The sequence below is a fragment of the Macaca mulatta genome, chromosome 8, assembly GCF_049350105.2.
Source record: "Macaca mulatta isolate MMU2019108-1 chromosome 8, T2T-MMU8v2.0, whole genome shotgun sequence".
NCBI classification, from domain to species: domain Eukaryota; kingdom Metazoa; phylum Chordata; class Mammalia; order Primates; family Cercopithecidae; genus Macaca; species Macaca mulatta.
The window spans coordinates 150,679,156-150,705,229 of NC_133413.1; the positions used below are offsets into that span (position 1 = coordinate 150,679,156).

The 26,074-nt window shown below is 47.2% G+C and overlaps 1 protein-coding gene across 9 annotated transcripts in view; it reads right to left on the minus strand.

Annotated features, from left to right (window-relative positions):
* Window positions 1-26,074, minus strand: part of TRAPPC9 (trafficking protein particle complex subunit 9) — a 732,314-nt gene that overhangs the window by 618,452 nt on the left and 87,788 nt on the right. For all 9 annotated transcript variants that reach the window (XM_077944070.1, XM_077944072.1, XM_077944069.1 and 6 more), the window contains 2 exons: window positions 22,205-22,421; window positions 11,230-11,373 (listed from right to left, as the gene is read on the minus strand). In XM_077944070.1, coding sequence (XP_077800196.1) covers window positions 11,230-11,373; window positions 22,205-22,421 — 361 coding nt within the window. The remainder of the gene's footprint in view (window positions 1-11,229; window positions 11,374-22,204; window positions 22,422-26,074) is intronic.

Sequence of the window (26,074 nt, forward strand, 5' to 3'; positions counted from 1 at the left end):
TATGTGACTGCCAAAGTGTGCCTCTAGCTAGCGGTAGGGTGCGGGCTTCCTTTGGAGGTGATAAAAATGTTCTAAAACTGACTGTGGTGATAGGTGCACGTATCTGTGAACATGCCAGAAAGCTAAAGTGTACATTGTAAATGGCATCTAAAGGCATGGTCTGAGGGGAATCGCCAGACACCGGGAGCAAAGAGACAAGCGGACCCAGAACCAAGCCCTGACGCAAGTGCCCAGCACATGGGCATCAGAAGTGGGGAAGCTCCAGGAGGAGCTGGGGAAAGGAAAAAAGCACCACGTAGAGGAAGCGCTGGACTGAGAGGACACTGTCGACGGAGAGAAAAAGAGGACAGGAAATGACTCCTGCTTTGGAAACTGGTGACCTTGGCAAGGGAGAGGAGAGGGACGTCCGGCAGAGGGGGCCGAAGGGGGCGCACGAGGGAAGGGCAAGCAGGGGGGCTGAAGAGGGCACGTGAGGGACGGGCAAGCAGGGGGGCTAAAGGGGACGCGCGAGGGAAGGGCACACAAGGGGGCCGAAGGGGGCGCAAGGGAAGGGTACACAGGTGGGCCGAAGGAGGCGCGCGAGGGAAGGGCACACAGCAGGGCTGAAGAAGGTGCGTGAGGGAAGGCAGACGACCCTGGCAGAGGTTCTGCTTCAGAGCGGAAGGCCGCTTGGCTTGGCTGAGCTGAGCTGCACATTGTGGTAATTACGGCACATTTGCACACAGGGAAGCCAGTGGGGTGGGAGAAAAAGAGGCAGCAGGAGGGGGCGGGGAACACAGAGAGGACAGGAGGGCACAAGCCCCTGTGCCATGGGCTTTGCGGCCGTTCCGCAACATTCTAATGAGACACCAGGCCTGGTGAAGTCAACATCTGCCCCTTCCAGCAGTGCCCCTTAAAGCATAGCACTGCGCCAAGAATAGGGGTGGGAACTGGGGAAGGTGAAGAAGACCTGATGAGGGTAACGGGCTGCCACCATGTCCAGGTAGCCCGGCAGCGGCTGCACGGAGTGTCAGGCTGTAGAAGCCACCTCTGCCCAGCGATGCCTCACTCTCACTCAGCTACACAGTCAGCAGACGATCTACAGCCTCTAAGTAACCAAGCCTCGCTCTGACTCAGTAATCCTTCCCTTAACTTCCTTCTCGGAAAATGTCTTTACAGTCACCTAACATAACTGGTTCCCTCTGCCACAAAGTCAAGGAGCACCTTTTGAGGGCACAGTGGGATCTGCGGCAGCCTTGGTTAGGAAGACGTCGCTTTCCAGCAAACACGCGCACTAAGGTTTAGAAGCAGAGATCTGAATTCTGCTCTGAAAACATTTTCTGAAAGAACAAACTTTGCCTTCTTTCCAAATAATTGCAGTGATTATTTTGGTCTCCTGTATTCAGCGACGTCTGCTGCCACTTCCACCCTCCATCAAGGTGACTTTGATAGAGACAAGCAGCCCATGACAAGATGAGCGACCTGCAAGTGCAATCATCAGTGCCCACCCCGGGCAAGTCCCATTAGCAAACCAGATGAGGAAGTGACATTTAGACTTCTCCTAAACGGCCACCGCAATGTGACAGGGACAGTGGCAAAGCAGTGTGCAGGTAAATATCAAAGGGAGGTTGTCCATCCATTTAACGGTATTTCTTCACACCTACTGTGTTCCAGGCCATCCCAGGACAAGGCAGATGAGGTCTGCTAGCCTCTCATGTTAAGACTGGGAAACGCAAAGCACAGGGTATGATGCAGAAGAGCCAGGGGTCAGGGCGGTCTCCCGGGGAAGACGGTACTGGAGGTGAGACCTCATGGAGAAGTGCACCATTCAAGATCGCCAGGAACAGGCATGTGGGGCTCTGGGGTGGAAAAGGCTTGGCATGTAGGCATTAATTAAGGAAGCCAAAGGAACTGGAACCGGGAGCGGATGAGAAAGTAAGGGACAAGGTGGGAGAGAGGGCAGGGCCAGGGGCAGAATCTGCAGGCCACCGTGAGTCCTGGGTTTTATTACAGGAGCAACAAAATACGATCTGAGTTGCAGTTTAAACGGGTGTCCGGAGAATGAAGCAACGGGAGGCCAGAGTGGAGCCAGGGAGAGGGGCAGGAGGCTCCAGAGAGGAGATGATGGCAAATTAAACAGAACAAAGGCAGTCAGGGTGAGAAAGTGGAAGCAGGCTGGCTGGGCCTCTCGACGCATCCAAGGTGCATTGAGTAGAGGATGGCAGAAAAGGTGATTCCAGGGCTGGGCCAGAACAACTGCATGGGTAGTCTGGTAAAGGACAAGGAAGGAGAGGTGACAATGGACAAGAGACACAGGCCCACGCTGGTAGCTGACGGTGCTGCCATTCTCCCCGTACCCCTCCAGCTCCCCACGCTGCCTGCCCTTAGAGACAAAAACAGCCAAGTCCATTTGGCCCTTCCTAGCCGTAGCACTGTGCCCATTGATTCAACCAACCAAGGACTGAAAATATTTGGGGAAAAAAATTGCATCTGTGCTGAACGTGTATAGTTTTTTTTTTTCCTTTCCCTAAACAATACAGGAGAATAATGATTTATGTAGGTAGCGTTTACATCATATGAAGTGCTACAAGTGATCTAGAGATGGCTTAGACCATACAGGAGGCTGGGTGCGGTGGCTCACGGCTGTAATCTCAACACTTCGGGAGCCCAAGGCAGGAGAATTGCTTCAGCCCAGGAGGACGAGACCAGCCTGAGCAACATGGCGAGACCTCATCTCTGCTAAAAATAAAAATAAATAAATAAACAAACTATGGGGGAGGATGTGTATAAGTTATATGCAAATACTATGCCATTTTATATCAGGGACTTGAGTATCCCTAGGTTTTAGTATCCAAGAGAGAGCCTGGAGCCAATGCCCCCCGCCAATACTCAGGGATGACTGTGCTTCCCATCACACTTACAGTGGGCTGGCATGACCCCACAATCCGGTTCTAGCCAATGAGACAGAGAGGTCTCCTAGAGACTCTTAAAAACGTTTGTAACAGCTTTATTGAAATATAATTTGCATAGCAGTTGGCCCATTAAAGGGTGCAATTCAATGGTTTTGAGGATATACCACAGTCGTGCAACAGTCACCACAATGTACCACTGGAATATCTTCACCGCCTCAACTCCATACACTTTAGCCATCGCCCCCACCAAGTCCCCCATTCCCCCAGTCCTAAGAAAGACTAATCCATTCTGTCCCTATAGTCTATTTTGGTCATTTCAAATCATTGGGATCATACAACGTGTGTGTGGAATTCAGAGCCTGGCTTCCTTCACTTGGCATCGCATTTTAAAGGATCAGCCATGCCACAACATGGATGAGTAGTTCACTTGTGGTGTGGCTGCACAGCCCTGTGAGTATTCTCACATACCTTAGATGGATAAATTGTATGGCATATGAGTTAGCTCTCAAAAACTGCGTTTATTTTAGTAAGGCTTTCGTTTCTTGTAGGCAAAGCATGACAGCAGCTATGGGGAGAGAGGCACTTTATAGCGACAGTTGTTTCGGAAGTTTAAGATGCTTAAACAACCTCAAGGTCTAACAGTAAGTCAGATTCGTGTTGGATACTATGAGACCTGGGATTCTATACTGCTTCCGCTGAACGAGGAACTGGCAGCCTAATCTTGATCTACGCTTTCAATGGCGAGGTGGAAAGGCCACCTTCCCAACACCTTAGGACTGGGCTGAGCATTAAACGCAGTGGAAAGAGCACGCACTGAAGCCCCGGTTACACGGGCCGCCGTTCCCTGCCTGGAAGAACACCTCTCAGCAGCACCATCCTTTCCTTCCCCTTGCTCCTCCTCCTCTGTTTCCACCTCCCACTCACCCCTTCCCCAGGCCAGTCAGAGCAGTGCTATGGGTAATTATGTTAGTATAATACAAATTATAACAGCAGCACATCTTGGAAAAGAATCACATCCACATACGACAGCCCTTTGGGGTGATTCTGCTGTTCCCTATTTCCCTCTCCAAGTCTTCTTAAGGTAACCTTGAGCAAAAGAACCACTAACGTCTGACCAAGGAGCTGGTGTCCAGGTCCCCCAGAAAGAAAACAGTGCCATCTTATGATATTTACTAAGCACTTCTTGGCAGCAGACATTGTTAGGTACTTCAAGTGTGTCACCTCCAGTCCTTAAAACAATCCCGCAGGTAGATGCCAAAACCAAGATACAGAGAGGGTTTTCAAGGAAACACCATCTACCCGGAGGCCTCCAGAAAGACACTGGACGACAGCAGAACAGGCAAACCAAAAGCCTTCAGATCCCAACAAGACCAAGCCCAGGAAAGCACGTGCAACGCAAACCATCTGTACTCTAGCATGAGCACATCACACTCCCTGCCATCCTAACCTGGTCAAGTCATTCCAGCAGCAGAAATGCTGTGAAATAAGGCACATCCTTAACACAGGTTCATTCACTGGACCCCTCCCATCTCATGGGACCCCCCTTTTGTCACTCCTCAGTCTTTTCACAGTAGCATTAATATGACATATTTATAGTATGCATTTTTTCTTTTTTTCCCCTTCTTTTCGTAGGCATTGATATAGTATGCATTTTTAAACCACACTTCACTCACAGTAGCAGAGCCAACATATGGCTGAACCTTACTCGCTTACCTGGGGCTTTTGATCTCAGTCTCTGAAACAGTTTACCTAGCTAATTTTTCCCCTTGTTCCCTTTTTTAGCTATTTGATGTGAAAGCCACGAGTCTTTACTATTTTCCACAGGAATTGGTGTCAGTAACTATAAACTCATCCTGGAACAGCCAATGCAAGGATGAACATCAGGCAGCAGGCCAGACGTGGTCCGTAGGCCACCGTTTGCCAAACACCGCTCAAAAGCCTGATCAAAGGCCACAGCAGGATCTTTAAAATCGCCAATTAGAAGAAATATCCATTTGGTAGCATAGCAGAAGGTGGGTTGAAAGAGACAGAAGACATCATTCATTCAGCCGGCATTTAAGGACCTGTAAGCTACCAGGTGCTGCTCCAGATACACATGACAGTTCGTGTCTTTGAGGAGCTTAGAGGCTTGCTGGGTGGGGAAACAGACCAGCAACTCCACAGCCCAGCATGCTGGAGGCTCTGACAGAGGCAGGTTCAGGGCATGGGAAGCTGCCAGAGGGGGCACTGCAGTCATGGCCGGGATGAATTCCTGGACAATGTAACAGTAATGGAAACAGCATATACAAAGGCAGCAGAATAGCAATGCTGTTGTATTTGGAGAACTGTCAGCAATTTAGTACGGCCAAATACAGGGTGAATGTGAAAGTGGCAAAAAATGAGGCTGGAAATTACAAATATGTGCCATTCTAAACCTTTCACAAAGGAAGGAATCCCTCTGCCCTTTTAAGAGACTCCTGTGCAGTTCACAGGACCAGGTTTGCACGCACAACCCATGAGGCTTCAGAGGATGACAGCTCCATTAATCTACTGCTGGAATGCCATGGAAGCTCTGTGCCCACACACACGGGAAGCCTCAACAAAGATGCCCTGTACCACGATCAGAAAAGCAACACAGTCACGCTTCCTAAGAAGATTCCACAAATCATCAAGGTAATACTTCATCTTGTAAAAAATGACCAAAGTCTTGGGGAACTCAGAGCCTTTCTGTGTAAATACTTGCCCTCATAATGTATCTTGTAGGTTCAATCTTTAGCACATACTGGAGAGTACACATGGAGCAGAAGTCCCCAGATGATGCTGTCTTCAATGCATGTCACCAGTCTAGTTTCACAGATTACAAGAAGGCTAGAAAGACCCTCCTCAGCCCTGGGGTCATGTGTTTTCCGTGCCTGGCTGCTCTTCTATTCCATACTTTATTTCAACTCAGCAAAACGTAGAAATGTTAGTTATCTGTGAATGGCACCATGAGCTCTTCAGAAAAAAAAAAGACCATCCAATAAATTATAGTATCTATCATTAAAAATAACAAACTGCCACATAGCGCTGCACAGCCTAGCTGTCCAAACAAGAAAATGGAGGCTAGGGAGGATGTCATTATTGATCGGCGGTTACAGTAATTAGAGGCTGAGGTGAGCGGAAAGAACCTTTCAGACCTCCTGACTTTTGTCCTTTTCTCAGACGACTCCAATTAGCCAAATACCATTATATAAAGGCCTTTCAAGAGACTGTTATTTGTTCAACAGTATCAAGCATCCTAAGTTCTTCTCCTTTCAAACTAAGCGTCTTTAAATCACTAATTAATATGACTTTAAATAACCATAAGACACTATCCACATTTCATGGGTAAACAAATTTCCCTGTCACCTAAAAACATACAGCCAGGACCCCATCAATCACAGTGTGCGTCCTCTTTCCAGGACAAGGGGCACCTGACACCTCTAGACGGTTATGCTGACTTTTCATCAAAAATCAAACGCAATTTACATCTAATGGAAACACAGCCCATATGGAAGCATACTGATTTCATTCTCTGTTTTCTCACCGGGAATTAACAATCCACCAAAAACAACGGATCTTAGAAAAACCTCATGATCATAGCTCCTCCTCTCTTTTCCCATAAACCGCCTGATCTGAAATCTAGCTGAGTCTGGTTGCAGCTTTGTCAGTCATCCAAACTGAGATGACAAATCTCTCCTCACTCACTCTACAAATACAATGGAGAAAACTTCCTACCGTGACTAACTCAAACTCAGATTTTCAACATATATTCTCCTCCAGTATTCCTGGTAGATCTTAAAAAGAGAAAAAGAAAGAAAAAGAAACTGTCTTCAGGATACGAGTGTGGAGAAGATACACCGAAGAGAGATCACAGCATGGGGGGGAATTAACTAAGGGCTCTGGCCATAAAAGCAATGGCCAGTCGTGACCACGTGAGGGAGACAAGGAGTCTAATGGACGAGCCACATCCAACTCAAAGCCTCCGTCCTCACTTAGGGCTGGTGAAGACCACAGGCCACGGTTAAACATGCTGTTTCAATAAGAATTCACATTTACTTATTTTACACATATATATTAAAAGAGCCTCCAACGTGACCCGTTACAAAATGTCTAATTACTCAAAAATATAGCATACAGATCACCCTTTTTGAAAGATCACATGAGGAAAAGGTACAACTATCACATGATAGGCTTAGAAGTGAACAAAGCTTAATAATATAAACAGGATAAGAAAAAAAGGAGGGGAAGGCAGAGGTTAAAGCATCACCGAGAACCCTCGCTGTATTTTCCTGTAGAGGTTTTCTTTGCCACCCGGAGAAAGACGCTGACTCTGCGTTCTGGACAGGAAGGGCAGGGGAGATAGGCAGGCACACACCCACCACCACTCCCAGGCACAAGGATGCTCATCAACAATGCATGACTGCTATTAACAAAAAAGAAACACAGCAACAGAGCAACTAACAGGAGAGCCCTATGTGCTCATCCACTCTGCTCTTCCCGGCGGCCATCTCATGGACACGCGTGCAAACATCAACCTCTGAGCACGTGGGGCTGGGAAACACAGTCTACTTCTCAGTGCTGTCATCAAAACAAGACAAGGCCTCACATGTCTGGAGTGGAGACAGTCGGGTTCATCAGCCTGACACAGAAGTGTGGAATGGGTCACTCCAATTATTGGTCCTGCATACACGCTCAGTCATCTCACCATGTCCATGGAAACCACAGGGCACCCAAAGGGGAAGATATGGCCCATGCCCTTGAGAAATACAAACTCCAACAGAAAAACACAATACAGCATACGTATACATACACATACAGTGTACACACACATATGTGTTCATTGTAAAAAGAACGTGCATTTTATTTTATTTTACTTTTTAATTTTGAGATGGAGTCTCACTCTGTCACCCAGGCTGGGGTGCAGTGGTGTGATCTCAGCTCACTGCAATCTCCACCTCCCGGGTTCAAGTGATCCTCCTGCCTCAGCCTCCCAAGTAGCTGAGATTACAGGCATGTGCCACCTCGCCCGGCTAATTTTTGTATTTTTAGTAGAGATGGGATTTCACCATGTTGGCCAGGTTGGTCTCGAACTCCTGACTTCAGGTGATCCGCTCATCTCACCCTCCCAAAGTGCTGGGATTACAGGAGTGAGCCACCATGTCTGGCCAAGAATGTGCTTTTGAAAAATGCCTGAGGACCCAAGTCAGAATCAACTTTCCCATAAGCAATCATGATGAAGGCAAGGGTTGTGACAACATCACTCACACCTCGGCAGCCATGCGCTTGGCATCTAGTCTTTGCCAGGTCCAGCTCCAGGTAGAGAGCAGGCAGAATGAGGTCTTCTCCCACGGAGGGAGACAAGCATGGACCAACTAAATATGCAACTGATGACCGAATTGTAACTGTGGTAAGTGCAGGAAGGAAGACAGCAGAGGCCCAGAGTTCCTGGCCTAGCTAAAGACTTGTGAAGGCTTTCAAGAGGAGGCCAGGCCCAAGAGGAGTCACGTGGTGAAGGCACAGGGTGTGGGGACAGGGGAGGTGCACCAGCCCTACTGTGGGAAGGAAGGTGTGTGCTGAAGAAGTTCAAGATGCAGCAGACACAGCAGGCAAAGGAGTGACACTGACGGCTCAGGCGAAGGGCTCAGGGCCATGTCACAACTCACCAGCCGTGGGAACTGTGCTTGCTGAGGTGAGGTGTGTGGGGACACTGCCACCAGGAGAGAACAAAGTCCTGGCTACAGGGGCAGATGGATGTGCCATGGGTCAGGAATGGCACCCGAGATTCTAAGCCCCTGCACAAACAGAGTCCAGGCTCTGCCTCCTTAGAGTTGCTGGATCACGGAGAGGCTCAAGAAATCCCAGCAGAGCGGGGGAGGTGGGCAGCACTCCCAGGGGCTGGGGAGAGCAAAAATTCACTACAGCAGGTAACACCAGACCACTGCCCAAGCCACCACGGAGCCACAGCCTCCCCAGCAGGAGACATAGGTGGCACTGGGAGCTCTGCCTTGGCCTGCTGTTCCCTCCTGTCACCGAAACGCCACAGTGCAAATGGGCCATGCAGCCAGCTTCCACGGTGGCCCTGCTGGCTACCTGCTCACTCTGCAGGTACAACCAAGAAAAGCGCAGTTCAAATGCAGCCCCAAAAGCAACAGCGACCCAATACACGCAGAAAAGCTGCATGCCTGTCGCAGGGGCCCCGGTCAGAGCAGAGATTCACCTGGGTCACCAGAAGTCCTCAATAGCAAACAACAGCTACTCCACACGAGGATGCAAACGGCCACAATAAGCAGTGTGTGCCTTCAGAACCTTGGCAACAAAGAACCACGGGAGTTCACAAAAGGAGAATTCCTTTCTCATAGAGATGGCCGTGGAAATCACTACAGAGAAATCAATGTTTCCTTTAAAGAATGCTAGCATTTCAACAGGTGCAGCGAGAAGAGGGGCTCTATGAGGGCTGCTTAGTGTATACTGGGTTTCTTTTTTCTTGGGCGGGGGTGGAAGGGACAGAGTTTCACTCTTGCTGCCCAGGCTGGAGTACAATGGCATAACATTGGCTCACCGCAAGCTCCGCCTCCTGGGTTCAAGTGATTCTCCTGCATCAGCCTCCTGAGTAGCTGGAATTACAGGGGCCCGCCACCACCCCTGGCTAATTTTTGTATTTTTAGTAAACACGGGGTTTCACCATGTTGGCCAGGCTGGTCTCGAACTCCTGACCTCAGGTGATCCGCCCACCTGGGCCTCCGGAAGTGCTAGATTATAGGAGTGAGCCACCGTGCTCGGCCAGAATTAGTGCATTTAAACCTCACAACTACCCTCAGAGATGCACACCCCACATTATCCTGGAGCCAGAGCCTACTCGAAGACAGACAGCGAATAGCCAGGGGAAAGCAGTGGGTGGAGGGCTGGAGAGAAAGATGTCCTGCTTTCAGAAATGTGAAAAACAGAGAAGTACGAAATTTGTGAGGTGCCAGGACATGAGAGTGAGGGAGTGGAGTCCCTGCCTGGACAGCAGCAGTGATGGAGCAGCACTGCAGGGGGCAGTAATGAGCCAACCAGACGGCCTGCAGGGAGGAGAGCCGGTTCCCCAGGGGAGAGTGCTGCCTTCCCAGAAGCTGTCCTCGACAGGAGAGAGCCCTTCAAGACCCTACCCTTTCCTGGGAGTGGTGAGCACCCAGGGCCTGGCACGGGGACAGGAAGTCCCGGCCCTCCCATCGCCAGAGATCTCTCCAACAGCTTCCCAGCTGCACAGGCCCTGCTGGGTCAGCAGAAGCCTTGTCTCCTTGCTGAAGAGAACCACATCACCCAGGGTAGCCTGCATCCAACTGCTGGTCAGTGAGAGAGGAGAAAGGCCCGGCCCCTCAGAACAACATGGGACACGTCTGCAGGGCACGGCAGTGCAGAGCTCCCCATGCGGCTGAGGCCTGTGTCAAAGCACTGAAGCCCAGCTTCTCCCACTGTCCAGTCTCGCCTCCGTCTCTTTCTTTCCACGGGGCTGATCCCATGAGTACCTCCCAATACGCTCTGCACACATCAGTCTCCACAGCAGACAGCACTTCCCTGAGAACCCAGCCGGCACCACACACTGGGCCAGGGTCAGGGGTACAGGCAGGAAGGCAGGTGTGGGGCGGCTGAGCCACAAGTGCGTAGGGAAACAGGTCACGTTTCCTGCTATCAAAAAGCAGAGAGCACCCAGGAGCAGCATAAGAAGAGAAGATGAAGGCCAAGAAAGGAGCCTGGGAGAAAGGCAACCTTGAAACGGGCAGAGACACCGCATGGCCCCATGAGAGCAAACACACACAAACCTCATCTTTGGTTCTGGAAGGGAAGATGGAGTCACCCAGTGACTCGAAGGGGCACAAGGGACCCCTGGGTTCTGCTCATGCCCGTCTCTGATCCGGGTGTTGATTACAGTGGTGGCCACTTGGTGAGAATTCACTGAGATCACTGAGACACATTCCTACGAGTCGTGTACTCCTCTATGTAAATGTTATGCTTTGACATTTATATTTTATAAAAGGCAGGCTAAGGAAATGGGAAGCAACACAGGAGGCTGAGAAGAAGCCCGAGAGGCGGAGGGAAAAGCCGTGGAGTGTGCTGGCCGGCCAAGGAGCAGGAGGGGATGGCGTCAAGGTGGGAGGAGGTGGCACAGGGGTCCCAGAGAAGTGAGTGTGGAAGGAGGGCGCCAAGGCATGGGGCAGGGACCTTCTCACCGACGAGGAGCTGCCCAGTGTCTCCCACCCACTGAAACCCAAGCCCAGGGTTTACATGAACCAGCATCTAAAGTGCTCTCATTCACAGTCCCTTGAAAAAAAAAAAATTGTGGTTTGAGCTCACTCACCCTGATCCGACAAGAAGTCCAGCATGGTCTGTAGAAGGAAGGACAGGTGTCTGACGGAGAGGGCTGGGTTCCCCATCCTTCGGGAGGCGTAGACCAGTTCATGGAGCAAACGCATCTGGACCGCAGCCCAGCCTCTGTGCGTGCCTGTGATGGAAGTTACAAAACATCACAAAAGTGCTTGGAGAGGGTGCAAGAAATACAGTTAATCTAAGTTATAAAACTTGGCAATTTGAAGACAAATGCCTCAACCATCAAACTCAAAGAGCAACCAAAAATATTTCCTCTGTTTTTAATGACCCTGGAAAAGGACTTTAAAGTTGGCATGGGTTTCATACAGCAAAAACAGGTATTACATTATAGCTTCTCTCTTCTGCAAAGACAGGATTTGATTTTAAAAATTACCTGTTTTGAAATAATAAACTTAGAATAAAAGTTGATTTTCATATATCTGAGTTAGAGACATACTTTTTTTTCAAGAAAATACTCATATTTGAAGGGCCTTCATTATCAACAACCAAGAACATTAAATCAAAAATATTTCTCTAAAATATGAGAAAAATGAAGAAAAGTAGATAGCTAAATTAGAAAAAAAGTTAAATTCTACAGCTGCTCACTCCAAAATAGTTTAGCATCTTTGAATTAAAGATGGAGAAATTTGGATGCACAGACAGTCGAAAAGTATCTCTTTTTTTAAGAGATGGGGTCTTTCTCTGTCATCCAGGCTGGAGTGTGGTGGTGCAATCATAGCTTACTGCAGTCTGGACCTCCTGGGTTCAAGCAATCCAATCCTCCCATTTCAGCCCCCTGAGGAGCTGGGACTACAGGTATACACCACAATGCCCAACTAATTTTATTTTATGTTTTTTTGTTTTTTTTTTTTTTTCCTGTAGAGACAGGGTCTCCCCATGTTGCCCAGGCTGGTCTTGAACTCCTGGCCTAGAGCGATCCTCCCACCTTGGCCTCCCAAAGTGCTGGGATTACAGGTATGAGCCACTGCTCCCAGACAACCTGTGTTAACACACACAGCCTACCAATAGTTCTAATAACCAATCACACAGACTGGCTAATCACTGCTCCAGCTGATCCAAAACTTAAGACCATGAGAAAACACATAAAGGCTCATTCAAACTCCGACAAAACTGCCATGCACTGAAAGTCCATAATAGCTCACGACGGTTGGTTAACAAGTATTTACTGAGAACACAATACTGTGCAGGGCAGGTTCAGGAGAACGAGCAGGGAGATGAAGGGCCTGCTCTCATGGCATTGACACTCTTGTGGGAAGAGTTAGGCCTCAGCCCTGGGAAACAGCGTGCTGGTGGATGCTGGGACAAACACGAACAGTAATTGTGAGGGCTGATGGGGCTGAGTGGTGCTCAGCCAGGGTAGGTGGGCAAGGAGGTGACCTCTGGGGTGAACCCTCGATGAGAAGGGGGCCACATCAAACTGTAAAACGGAGACAGTAGTCATAGTACAAGTCAAAGTTGTGAGGTTTAAGTGCAATAACCCATTTAAAGCACTTCAGCAGTGTATTTATCATAAGTTCTCAATAAATGCTAGTTGCTACTAATATTATTATTCAATGAATATAATGTGGTTAACACACAGGCCAACCTTTGACTCTAGCTGTGACATGATTAATGATCCATCCTGTTCCACTGTTTCACTAAGAATGAGTCCTCCATTTTCTCAGATCCCTGTTGAGGTTATGCATTAAAATTACCTGCTTGTGTGTCAAAATCCCCCCATTCAGGTATGACTTCCTGTACCTGAAGACTGTGTGTTACTTACTATTGCATGCCCAGGACAGGGCCTGGCATGAGATTGGGCGCTCGGCTGATGCTGACTGGCGAGCAAGCAGAATAAGAAGGGATGCTTCCTCCCTAATGCAAATAGCAGGGGCCCTTCCTTCTATCCTAACCTTTCTCTGTTTGCCCACTGATATTTGAAGACGCTGCCCCAAGAGTTCCGCCACTCACAGCCCTTCCTGACCTCTTCTCTCAGCACCCTGCCCTGCACAGCTGACCAGTGCCTCTTCTATATTTCCACTGTATTTTGCACAAAGTTCAGCTCATAGGAGTTATCTGGCAGGTACCATAAGGCATCTGTAATCTCATGTTTTTGTTTCTCTCATCGATCCTTAATTTCCTTGGGAGACAGGTTTGGTCTTATACATTTGAGTGTCCTTAATGCCTGGCAGGGTGCCTGATAACACAGTTGGTACTTAACATGCATGTAGATCAAGATGCAAAGCTGATGAAAGGAAACCCTCCCATGTTGTGGACATGCATACAGCTATGAAGGAGAACAGTGATGTGGTTTCTGGGATCTGCTATAAAATACTTCAACAAAAAATAAATAAAGTAAAAATAAAGCCAGTGTGGTCAAATCTTGATAATGATTTAATCTGGGCAATGGACTCACTATTCTATTCTATCCTCTCTAATTTGTATATATTTAAAGTATTTCTTCATAACTTCTCATTGAAATCCTTGGAGCTGACCCTACACATACTTAAAAAAATAAAAATAAAAAAAAACCACTACTTTATATCTCTGTAGTTTATCTTCGTGACATCTTTTGGAATGTAAAATGGTAGTACTTCTCATACAACTGCAGGAAAGGAGAGAAAGACGAGTCCCTGCAATATTCCATATTGTCAAAAGAAGCCAAGACCAAATGCCAAAATGAAGAAGAGATTTTTTTAAAGATTATGAAGCTGAAATCAATGTCATGACTAACCTAGCCATGAATTCAGAAAGACCCAATTTAACTAATCTCAACACTACCATATCTAGAAGGTTTTCTCACATAGGAATTGGGCAAATATCACTTTGCTGATTCTTTTAAAAATAGATAATGATCCAGTTCCTACCACGGGCGATTATGAGTAAGACCGAGTATAAATGTTCTTAACAGTAAATAGTGTACAAGCCATAATTTCTACGTGGCTCAAAGTGCTCTCCCTATAAAATGTGAATTATTTTTCTGAAAACAGATTTGTAGCATATGACCCAGTGATAAAATTTTCAATACTCTTGTAATCAAAAAGTTCACCAATTTGGAGGTTTATTATATATATGAACTATTGCCTTTTAGCAAATCCATCTGCCTTAGCAGTCTCTTTCTTTCATAAGAGTTCCTGGGCAAAATTTAATCCCTTGTCCAGGAAAAGGCTTGAGCAAAAGGCATGATCAAAAATCTTCATAGACAGCAGCACAAATAAGATTTAAATGATACTAAGCGGCCCCTTAAGCCAGCAAATACACACAGCACGCATCAGTGTTCCTACCTCGACTGTCTATAACCAGTTAGTGCAAATGTTCATTTCAAGAAAAAGACAGAATACATTTTAGGACCTGAGAATACAGACAATTTGCCTTTTATTCACAGATACAGGGTGTTAGTAGATTTCCATTAAATTCTCTGGGAGCTATTTAAAGCAGTCCAGAGCCACACTGGAGATGGGGTTTAAAGTGACTTTTGTGTTTTGTTAAACACACAGTCAGCTGACATTTATCATTTTTACATTATTTAATCTCAGCCAGTCACCTTCTTTCTCTAGCCTCTTTCACAAAATAATGGCAAATGTCTCCTCCTGACACAGATATTTGTTTTTTTTTTTTTTTTGAGACAGAGCTTCACTCTCGTTGCCCAGGCTGGAGTGCAATGCCACGATCTCGGTTCACCACAACTTCTGCCTCCTGGGTTCAAGTAATTCTCCTGCCTCAGCCTCCCGAGTAGCTGGGACAGGTGTGTACCACCATGCCCAGCTAGTAGAGACGGGGTTTCACCATATTAGCCAGACTTGTCTTGAACTCCTGACCTCAGGTGACCCGCCTGCCTCAGCCTCCCAAAATGCTGGGATTACAGGCGTCAGCCACTGCTCCCAGCCCCAAACGTTTTTCAGATGTACTTACAAATCATGAGAAGTGTTATAAGGAAGAACAAGAGAATTCAATGAAAAGAGAAAAATAACAGCGTTCGATGAAAGAGAAAAATAAAACAGTTCCACTTAAGACTGAAAGGACCACTGAGGACCTCTCTGAAGAAATGGCATCCAGCTGTGACCTGAGGATGACTGGGAGTGAGGCAGGAAGAATAGGGAAGAGCATCCCGAAGGAGGCAAGAGGCATCAGAAGAGCTCAGACTGATGCAGTCTTAAATGTTATAGATAACTGGCCCCAGGACAAGAAAAAAGGAGAATGAAGGCGACTCCTAAGACAACTTGCATAGAGCTCAGGAGGCTTGCTTTTACCCTGAAGCCAGCCTGGAGTTATATTCAAAGGATGCAAAAAAAAAAAAAGGAACTGAAAAGCAATTTAAATCTTGCCTGAAGTCTCTCAAAAGCACAGCAAATGGGGATTCCATTCACAAGTGCACATCAAAATCTATTAAAACACACTTTCTCATCACTCTACAAAGCAGTAGTGTGATTGCTTTAAAAACTCTTTCTTCTTCCTAAACACTACTCCTTCCCAATCAAATTTCTCCAGAATCCAGCCTAAATGAGCTTAGACACCCAACTCTCCCCTGCTGAGACTCTGGGATCTAATCTCTCCTCCTCCACCAGTAACTCTTAGCTTTTTTTTTTTTTTTTTTTTTTTTTGAGATGGAGTCTCGCTGTCACCCCGGCTCGAGTGCAGTGGTACATTCTCGGCTCACTGCAACCCCTCCACCTCCCAGGTTCAAGCGATTCTCCTGCCTCAGCCTCCTGAGTAGCCAGGATTACAGGCATGAGCCACTACACCTGGCTAATTTGTGTCTTTTTAGTACAGACAGGGTTTCATTGTGTTGGCCAGGCTAGTCTCGAACTCCTGACCTCAAGTGATCCACCCATCTCAACCTCCCAAAGTGCTGGGATTACAGGCATGAGCCACCACACCTGGCCACTCTTAGCCTTTTAAAATGTAAATCCTACAAGTTTTAGGGCTTGTCCAGTTATTTTGTCCAAAATTAACTGTGTTGCTAGGGCAGGCCCCTCCCTGGCCCTCATCCACAACCAAAGGCCAGGGAAGGCTGCCCTAGCAACACACATTTCTTCTGGGGGAGCCGGGGAGGGACGGGCCTTGCAAACCCCGTTCACGCTGGCCTCAGGGGATGCTACGGGAAGCACACTAGACCTGACCAAAGATCTCATTCGACTAACAGCCACTAACATTTGCTGAGCACCATCCGAAGCACCTCCCAAGGACTGACCAATTCAATCCTTACAACCTCCACCAGTAAACTAGTGTAAACCAGTGCCTCGCTTACGGATGAGAAAGTGGGCACACAGGACTCAGGGACACGGCCAGCATCCCACAGCTGGTCAGTAATGGCATCCTGCGCTCTCACCAGCTGTGCGACCTCAGGAGTAACACTGCACCCTGCCTGCCCTGGGCCCTCACATGGCACGTGGAACGTGCGGTCTCCACTCACCAGGCTGTAAGAAACGAGGTTACGCATGTGAAACCATTTACCACGAGGCCACAGCTAGCCTTGGCGTGGATTAGAAAGAGACACCCCGTAGGCAAACGCAGCCTGCAGGCACCAGGCTTAGCAAGGCATGCCCGGAAAGTCCCTGTGGGAGGCAACAGCGCCCCTTCGTCTGAGTGCACCCCCAGCTGTGAGCCGCAGATGGCTGGCAAGCACGGCCCAGCACCCCACACAGGCCACAACTGCACGGCGACCCTGCCCAGCACAGCAGCTGCTCCAGGTATGTCACCTAAAATACCGAGAAACAGCGAAGAAAATGTGAACAATCACCTTTTCCGAACAATCAATTTTATGTAACATCTAATAAGGACAGTTTATTTCAACTTTTAAGTTCAGGGGTACAAGTGAAGGTTTGTTACACTGGTAAACTTGTGTCCTAGGGGTTTATTGTACAGATTAGTTTGTGACCCAGGTATTAAGCCTAGTATCCATTAGTTGTTTGTCCTGATCCTTTCCCTCCTTCTACCCTCCACCCTCCAAAAGGCACCAGTGTATGTTATTGCCCTCTATGTGTCCATGTGTTCTCATCATTTCGCTCCCACTTATAAGTGAGAACATGTGGTATTCGGTTTTCTGTTCCTACATTAGTTTGGTATGAATAATGGCCTCCAGTTCCATCCATGTCCCTGCAAAGAACATGACCTCATTCTTTTTATGGCTGTGTAGTATTCCATGGTGTACATTAGCACATTTTCTTTATCCAGTCTATCACTGATGGGCATTTAGGTTAATACCATGTCTTTGCTATTGTAAATAGTCCTGCAATAAATGTATGCATGCATGTGTCTTTATAATAGAATGATTTAAAGAAATATAAATCATTCTATTATAAAATTGTTTTAATAAATAAAAATATCCCTAATTTCGAATTACTATAAAGCCATAGTACTCAAGATAGTGTGGTACTGGTGAAAGAACAGACAAATAGGTCAATGGAGCAGAAGAGATAGCCCAGAAATAGAACCTCAAGTATAGTCAACTGGTCTTTTTCCAAAGCAGCAAAGACAATCAATGGAGCAAAGATAGTCTTTTCAATAAATGGTGCTGAAATAACTGGACATCCACAAGCAAAAAAAATAACGCTAGACACAGACCTTACACTCTTCACAAAAATTAACTCAAAGCGGATCATAAACCCAAATGCAGAATGAGAAAATACAAACTTCCCAGAAGTTAACACGAGAGAAAATCTTGGTGACCTTAGGTATACTAATGACTCTTTGGATATAACACCCAAGGTATAACCCATCAAAGAAAGAATTGATAAGCCAGACTGCATTAAAATTTAAAACTTCTGCTCTGCAAAAGACATACCAAGAGAATGAGAAAATAAGACACAGACTGGGAAAAAATATTTGCAAAAGACACAACTGATAAAGGACTGTCATCCAAATCATACAAAAAACTCTTAAAGTCAACAGCAAGGAAACAAACAACCCAATTAAAAAGGAGGCAAAAGATCTGAACAGACATCTCACCAAAGAAGGTATCCAGATGGCAAATAAGTGTAAGAAAAATGCTGAATATCACATGTCATCAGGAAATTGCAAAGTAAAGCAACGAGATACCACTACACACCTATTAGAATGGCCAAAATCTAACACTGACAACCCCAAATGCTGGCAAGGATGTGGAGCAACAGGAACTCTCATTCATTGCTGAAGGGGATGCAAAATGGTTCAGCCACTGTGGAAGACAGTTTGGCGGGTTCTTGCAAAAGTAAACATATTTTTACCATTCATCCAGGAACCATGCTCCTTGATATTTACCCAAATGAGCTGAAAACTTATGTCCACACAAAAACTTGCACACGAATGTTTATGGCTGCTTTACAATTGCCAAAACTTGCAAGCAACCAAGCTGTCAACCAAGATTCATTAGATGAATGTATAAATAACTGTGACATATTCTGATAGCAGAATATTATTCAGCACTGTAAAGAAATGAGCTATCAAGCTGAGAAAAGACATGAAGGAAACTTAAATGTATATTACTAAGAGAAAGAAGCCAATTTGAAAAGGCTGCATATTGTATGATTCCAACTATATGACATTCTGGGAAAGGCAAAACCATGGAGACAGTAAAAGGGTCAGTGGTTGCCAGAAGGTAACAGGGAGGGACGGATGAGAAGACAGAGCACGAAGGATTTTCAGGGCAGGGAAACTTCTCTGTATGATATCATAATGGTGGGTACTCGTCACTACACATTTGTCAAAACCCAGAGAATGTACACCACCAAGAGTGAACCCTAATGTAAACTATGAACTTTGGGTGATGATGATGTGTCAACATAGGTTCATCAATTGCAACAAATGTACCACCCTGGTATGGGGTGTTGACAGTGGGGAGGTCTGTGCGTCTGCAGGGGCAGGAGGTAAGTGGGTCATCAGCCTCAATTCACACATCCTCATGGTCCATCTAATGGTGCCAATCATGAAACAAGGGCTGGGGAGACAGGTTCCATCCCATCCCTCCAGGGAACACAGAGGAAAAGGAAATTAGAGAAAGCGAGGGCAGGTAAAGAAAAACTGTTATAAACCTCATCTCAGAGTACACCTTATCCATCTTTGTGTATGACCTCGCCAAGTCTCCTCTATTCTGCACCCCGTCATGGTTTTTAGGGTTTCTTTAAACATGGGGCTTGACATCTGTCCGTGCTGGATGTGCTGATGATTGGACTCATACTGTTAGTGGAGTTCATTTTGAACTTGGATTTTATCCCTTGCTTTTGTCTTAGCTATTGGTGATGATCCTGAGTGCAAGAGGTCAAGAGCAGAGTTCAGGACCCTCTCCAGCAGGCCTTCTCTTCTGCAGGGACGTCTTGGTTCTTGCTTTATGCTGGACACCATTGACATGTTGAGGGTGAACACACAAACTCCCTGGCAGATCTCAGCCATTTCACCCGAGCGCACAGCGCCACAGGCTTTTATCACTTGCCCAGAGCGGTCATGAGCACTCCGCCTGCCCCTGTGGCTCCAGAGAGGCAGGATCTCTTCGGCTCTAGAGACAAAAACCCACAAAAATTGGGGATTCATATGGAGAACTGGATGGGACTTGGGGGATTTTCAACCATGAACACATCTGCTTGCACGCAGGGCCTCAGCTTCTCCTGGCATAGCTTCAGGCCAGACCACAGCAGTCAAGAGCAGAAGTGCCCTCCCCAGACTGCAAAAGCTCTCCTCAGGTCTAGTTCTCTTCCCTGAAGAGAAATAAGAGGCTAAAGCGCTGCGTACACTCCATCCCCAGCCTCCCTTCACTCCCCTTCACTGCCCGCCTGACTCTCCTCCTGCTATATTACTCACTCAATCTGCGTTTTCTCTTCCAAACCCAGTGCCCTCCTTTTAAATGAGGCAGGAGGATCACTTCAGCCCAAGAGTTTGAGGCCAGCCTGCGCAGCATAGCGAGACCTCATCTCTAAAAAATAAAAATAAATAAATGATTTCCGATACCACAGTGTTCTCAGCCACAGATCTCGCAAAGTACAGCTGCCATGCCAAATCTGGCCACCATGTACTAATGTAAACACAGTTTCGTGGTTTACATGCTGTCCGTGGCTGCTTTCACACCACAACAGCAGGGTCGAGTCATTTCCGCAGACACTGTGTGGCCCATAAAGCCTGAAATATTTACTATCTGGTCCTTTACAGAGAACGTTCGCTGACCCCTGCTCGAAGCTACTCAGAATGCATCCTGAGAATCGGATTTGAGGTTCTATCAAATATAAGTGTTGCCTTGGGAAGATGGTTGAACAGTAAGAAGTCTGGGGAGTGTGACTTAGGAGTGACTGTCACGGCAACCATAGACACGTAAGTTAGAAGCAGGTTCTGAAAGGACCTGAGAGCTCTGTGCAAACACCAGGAAGCTGTCACATGTGAGAGGCACCTGTTTATTTCCACTGTAGAGGGCAGAAACTGTCTCCTTTGCCATTGCATCACTCACCCAACACACCACATGGCATGGGGACCAGAGTATAATGAATTACCTGTTGAATCAAAGTACAAAAAAGTCCAATAGATACATCTTCAGATATTCTAGCAGGTGAAAGTAAGGAGAAATTCAATGTTGGGGAGAGCCCTATCAGAATTATCCAAAAGCAGAACTGGATTCATCATGAAGCCAGTAGCACCTCCAGTCAGCAGAGGCCAGTGAAATGGATGCACATGACCACATTAAAAAGATGCTGAAGAGGCCGGGCGCTGTGGCTCATGCCTGTAATCCCAGCACTTTGGGAGGCCAAGGCAGGGAGATCACCTGAGGTTAGGAGTTCGAGACCATCCTGGCCAACATGGTAAAACCCCGTCTCTACCAAAAATACAAAAATTAGCTGGGCATGGTGGCGGGCGCCTGTAATCCCAGCTTCTCAGGAGACTGAGGCAGGAGAATCACTTGAACCTGGGAGGCGGAGGTTGCAGTGAGCCAAGATTGTGCCATTGCACTCCAGCCTGGGCAACGAGAGTGAAAGTCTGTCTCAGGAAAAAAAAAAAAAGGATGCTGAAGAACCCATTTTTGCCGTGATGGGAAATGAACCTAGATGACATCTCAGTTGTTTCCTGTTAGAAGCCTATACCTTCACTAGCTCTAGGCTTGAACCGAAGAAAAAGTGCTGTATGTTCCCTATCTAAAAGCAACCCCTCAAAAATGGTTTCTTTGATTTGTTTTTTGTTTTGTTTTGTTTTGTTTTGTTTTGAGACAAGGTCTTTTTCTGTCGCCCAGGCTGGAGTGCAGTTGCACGATCCCAGCTCATTGCAACCTCTCCCTCCCAGGTTCAAGCAATTCTCTTGCCTCTACCTCCTGAGTAGCTGAGACTACAAGCACGTGCCACCATACCCAGCTAATTTTTGTATTTTTTGGTAGAGACAGCGTTTCACCGTGTTGGCCAGGCTGGTCACAAACTCCTGACCTCAAGTGATCCGCCCGCCCTGGTCTCCCAAAGTGCTGGGGATTACGGGAGTGAGCCACCACACCTGGCCCCAAAAAATGTTTTTTCTCCTTCTAATCAGACTTTGTCTAATACTGGGCATTATCCTTGTACATATTTGTTATTAGATTGATTGATAGCTTTATTTTTAATACATATTACCCTGCATTAATATTTCACAATAAGAATTTACTGCTGAATGCATAGCTCTGGTATACACATATACCCAAGGATATTTATTCTGGGTTCATTGATTTGTGCTAACCTAACTAAATCTCATGAGTAAAATTCATTAGGTATTTCCAGTGTTTGATTGATGATGACACACCACGCCAATGAACTCAAGGGCAAGAAACGACTCCCACTGATAAAGATTCAAGAATCCGAGCCCCAAGGCAAAGCACCAGTACTTTTTCCTATAATCTGATTAGAGTAGGCACCCAACTCCAGGGCAGGGATCTACTCATTCTGGAGCCACCAGCACCAACCACGATGTCTGCCACTCAGGGCAGGGGCTGAACAGCATGTGATCATCCGACAGAAAGCAACACCTCAGCGCCAGCAAGGGGATTCCAGTACCTCTGCTGAAATCCTTGGGATCCAGCGACAGACTGTAGCCGGGGAGCGTTTCCAGGAGGAGTTTGTAGCAGGCTCTCCACCCAGGCTCTGCGATGCTCGGGGCCACGCACTGCATAGCGGCCACGCGCTTGAAGAACGCAGACTTGCGATGGAAGCCGATCAGCTCGTAGAGCTCGGAGAGGACGCTGTAGCGCTGAATTTTCTCCTCCTCAGAAAGCTGAAGCACAGAGAGAAAGTAAAAAGCTTTTGAAAGAAATGTATAAGTGAAAAAAAGAAGCACACATTAAAAATGTTTCTTCATAAAACAAAGACCTGAGGAGACATCAAGGAGAGGGAATGCCTGGTGAGCAGTGCAGGGCACAGGCCCCAGGGCAGCGCCGGGTGGCTTGAGACCTTCCCCAGCCATGGCTGCAGGTGCAGCCCGTCCTCCTGCTGATAAAGCCCGGATTCTCTGCTACAAAGGTACTTGCTACAAATCTGAGACCTCTACTTTAAGTTCCTTTACAAAAGAAAAGAAAAGGAACAAGAGTTCATCTACACAACCGGATTTTATCAAGGTCTTTCATCAAACACAAAAACTCTTAAAACACAAGAAGACACAGAACCATGTAACTGGGTAATGAATTGCTAATAATACCATTGAAATTAGACTTAAGACTTCAGGGTTTACAAAAAGTTTTCTTTCATCCAAGACCCAACTGAATCCTCCCAACAACCCTGTAGTGGAGCAATCAGAACTTCTGTTTCTTTCTTTCTTTTTTTTTTTTTTTTTGAGACAGAGTTTCACTCTGTCGCTCAGGCTGGAGTGCAGTGGTGCGACCTAGGCTCACTGCAACCTCTGCCTCCCAGGTTCAAGCGATTCTCCTGCCTCAGCCTCCTGTGTAGCTGAGATTACAGGCGCACACCCCCATGACTGGCTAATTTTTGTACTTTCAGTAGAGACGGGATTTCACCATGTTAACCAGGCTGGTCTCAAACTCCTGACCTCAAGTGATCTGCCGGCCTCAGCCTCCCAAAGTGCTGGGATTACAGGTGTGAGCCACCGTGCCCAGCCGACAACTTCTGTTTCTTCAGCACCTACTGTATGGCAGCAGACTTAAGGTACCTGATTAACTCAATACAACCATCCTGTGAGCTGGCATATAAGGACATTAACAGCTCAGGGACACATTAATCACTGGTGCAAAATCACACAGCCAAGAAGTATCAGGGACAAGACCTGACTCTGGGCCTGGGCCCTGGTCACCACACAGCTGCCTTCAGAGAAGAAGGCAGGCAGAGCCCACTCTGCTGCTCCAGGAGCATTGCTTAAGGAAGCACTTCTCTCCCTCCTCTGCCCTGGATGATGAATGTTTCCCTGATGTTTCTGTGAGTACAGAGCCTTAGCTTGAACACCCCTCCAACTTGGGCCTCCAAACCCTCCCTCCATCCCCTCTCCTCTGCATTCACTGCCATGGCCTCGCTGGGGCCCTCGTCAGTCCTCATCTGGAAGAGGAATTGGCATTGTCTTCGTACCACTTCTCCACCTTCCTTTGCCTGTCCATACACCCCTGCCAGACTAAGGCTCCTGAGACATGGCTCAGAGCCCATCACCCCAGCCACAGTTTGAGTGTTTGTGCCTCCCCAAAATTCACACGTTGAAAGCCTAGCCCCCAAGGTGATGGAATTAGGAGGTGCGGACTTTACAAAGTGATTGGGTCGGGGGGTGAAGCACTCACGAATGGAATTAGTGCCCTTATAAGAAGAGACCCTAAAGAGCTAGCTCACCTCTTCCACCATGTGAGAACACAGAGAAAAGATGGCGGTCTACGAACAAGCAAGTGGGCCCTCCCCAGACACAAACCCGCTGGCACCTGATCATGGACTTCTAGCCTCCAGAACTGTGCACAGTACATTTCTATTGTTTATCAGCCACCCAGTCTGTGGCATTTTGTGACAGCAGCCTCATCGGACTAAGACAATCCCCATCTTGAAACCACTAGACCCCTCCAGGACTGTAAAACGGAGCCAAATGCCTTCACGGGCATGCCAGGCCCTCCTCAGTCAGGCCCAACCTGCTCTGGGAATTCGAGGCCCCACTGTTCTGGTGGCTTTAACTTCCATTTCCCTGAAAACTATGACCTCACCAAACTGAACAACTTTAACTCATTTGTCTGCTCATTCCGTCAACACATATTTACTGGACCCCTACTCTGTGCCAGCCACTCTGTGGTAGGGGATACAGCGGTGAACAAAACAGGCTAAGACCCCTACCCTGGGGGCCTCCATGCTAATGACGGGCGAGTCCCCTGGCTTAGAATCAGTGGGGAGGACGACAATAAATCAATGAACAAAGAAACAAAAGAGCTGCTCTAAGTCCAGTGAAATACACTTTGACACAGAATCATGAGTGGAAGCGTATGAGGTGGAGTGCACCAGGTGACGCCGCCGGGGCGCACAGGCTCTCTGCTCCTGCGCTCCCTCCACAGCCACGTTTGACTCTCCCTTTGGAGCCTCGGTTCCAAGGCCACCCTCTGCAAGAAGCTCGTCCTCACACCCTTCAGCTGGAAGCTGCCACTTCTTTCCCTAAATTCTCCTAACCATGCTGGGCTCCATAATGTCCTTTCTGTGTCTCCCGTACTATTTATGTACATGTCACATCTCTGCCACCCCCACTTTTCCTAGAGTGAAAGCTCATGCCGACGCCGACGACATGTGAGAATCACCGTTGCTCCACCTGCTCACCAGCATATGAGGATATCAATCTTTTTTATTTTAGATGTTCTGGTGGCTTTAACTTCCATTTCCCTGAAAACTAATGATGTTGAACCTTTTTCATATGATTACTGGCTACTGGTATATCTTCCTTTGTGAAGTGCTTGTTCAAATCTTCTGACAGGTTTTAAAATTAGACCGTTTGTTTTATTACTGAGTCGTAGGAGTAATGTATATATTCTGAATGCAAGTCCTTAGTTATACATGTTTTGCAAATATTTCCTCCCAGTCTGTTGCCAATTTATTTTCCTAAGGGAGTCTTAATAAGCGAAAGCATTTCACTGTGATGTTGCTCAATTTATCAGTTTTCTCTTCTATAGTTAGTGCCCTTCTATGTCCTACTCTTAGACAACCTTTGCCCGAGGTCACAAGGATATCCTATGTTTTCATCTAGAAGTTGTTGTCTAGGTCTATGGTCCATGAATATTCAAATTTGAGTAGGACATGGCCTGTCCCTTTCCAGGAGTGCACAGTACAGCAGCAAACAGAGGCCCCAGCGCGGGAGGACAGCATCCAGGGAGGAGGTGGAGGTGGTCTGTAAAAAGGAGGCAGGGGTTGGCCGGGCACAGTGGCACACACCTGTAATCCCAGCACTTCGGGAGACCAAGGCAAGCAGATCACCTGACATTAGGAGTTCCAGACCAGCCTGACCAACATGGAGAAACCCCGTCTCTACTAAAAAATACAAAATTAACCAGGTGTGGTGGCGCATGCCTGTAATCCCAGCTACTTGGGAGGCTGAAGCAGGAGAATTGCTTGAACCCGGGAGGCGGAGGTTGCAGTGAGCAGAGATCGTGCCACTACACTCCAGCCTGGGCAACAAGAGTGAAACTCCGTGTCAAAAAAAAGAAGAAGAAGAAGAAGAAGAGGTGGGGGTACTTAACGCCTTTATCACAAATCTGGAAATGCCCAGACCTTCAGCTGCACCACTTTGTGCCAAACATGATAAAAGATGTTGGGGAAGAGAAGACAAATACTTATCTTAGCCAGTGCCCTTAAAGAGGCCAACATCTAAAACAAAGGTGACAGCCGGGAGGGTCACATGCCTTGGCCTCCAATGCGTTAGAACTCCCATTGATTCTCTCTAAGATGAAAGGTTGTGATACTATGATCAGT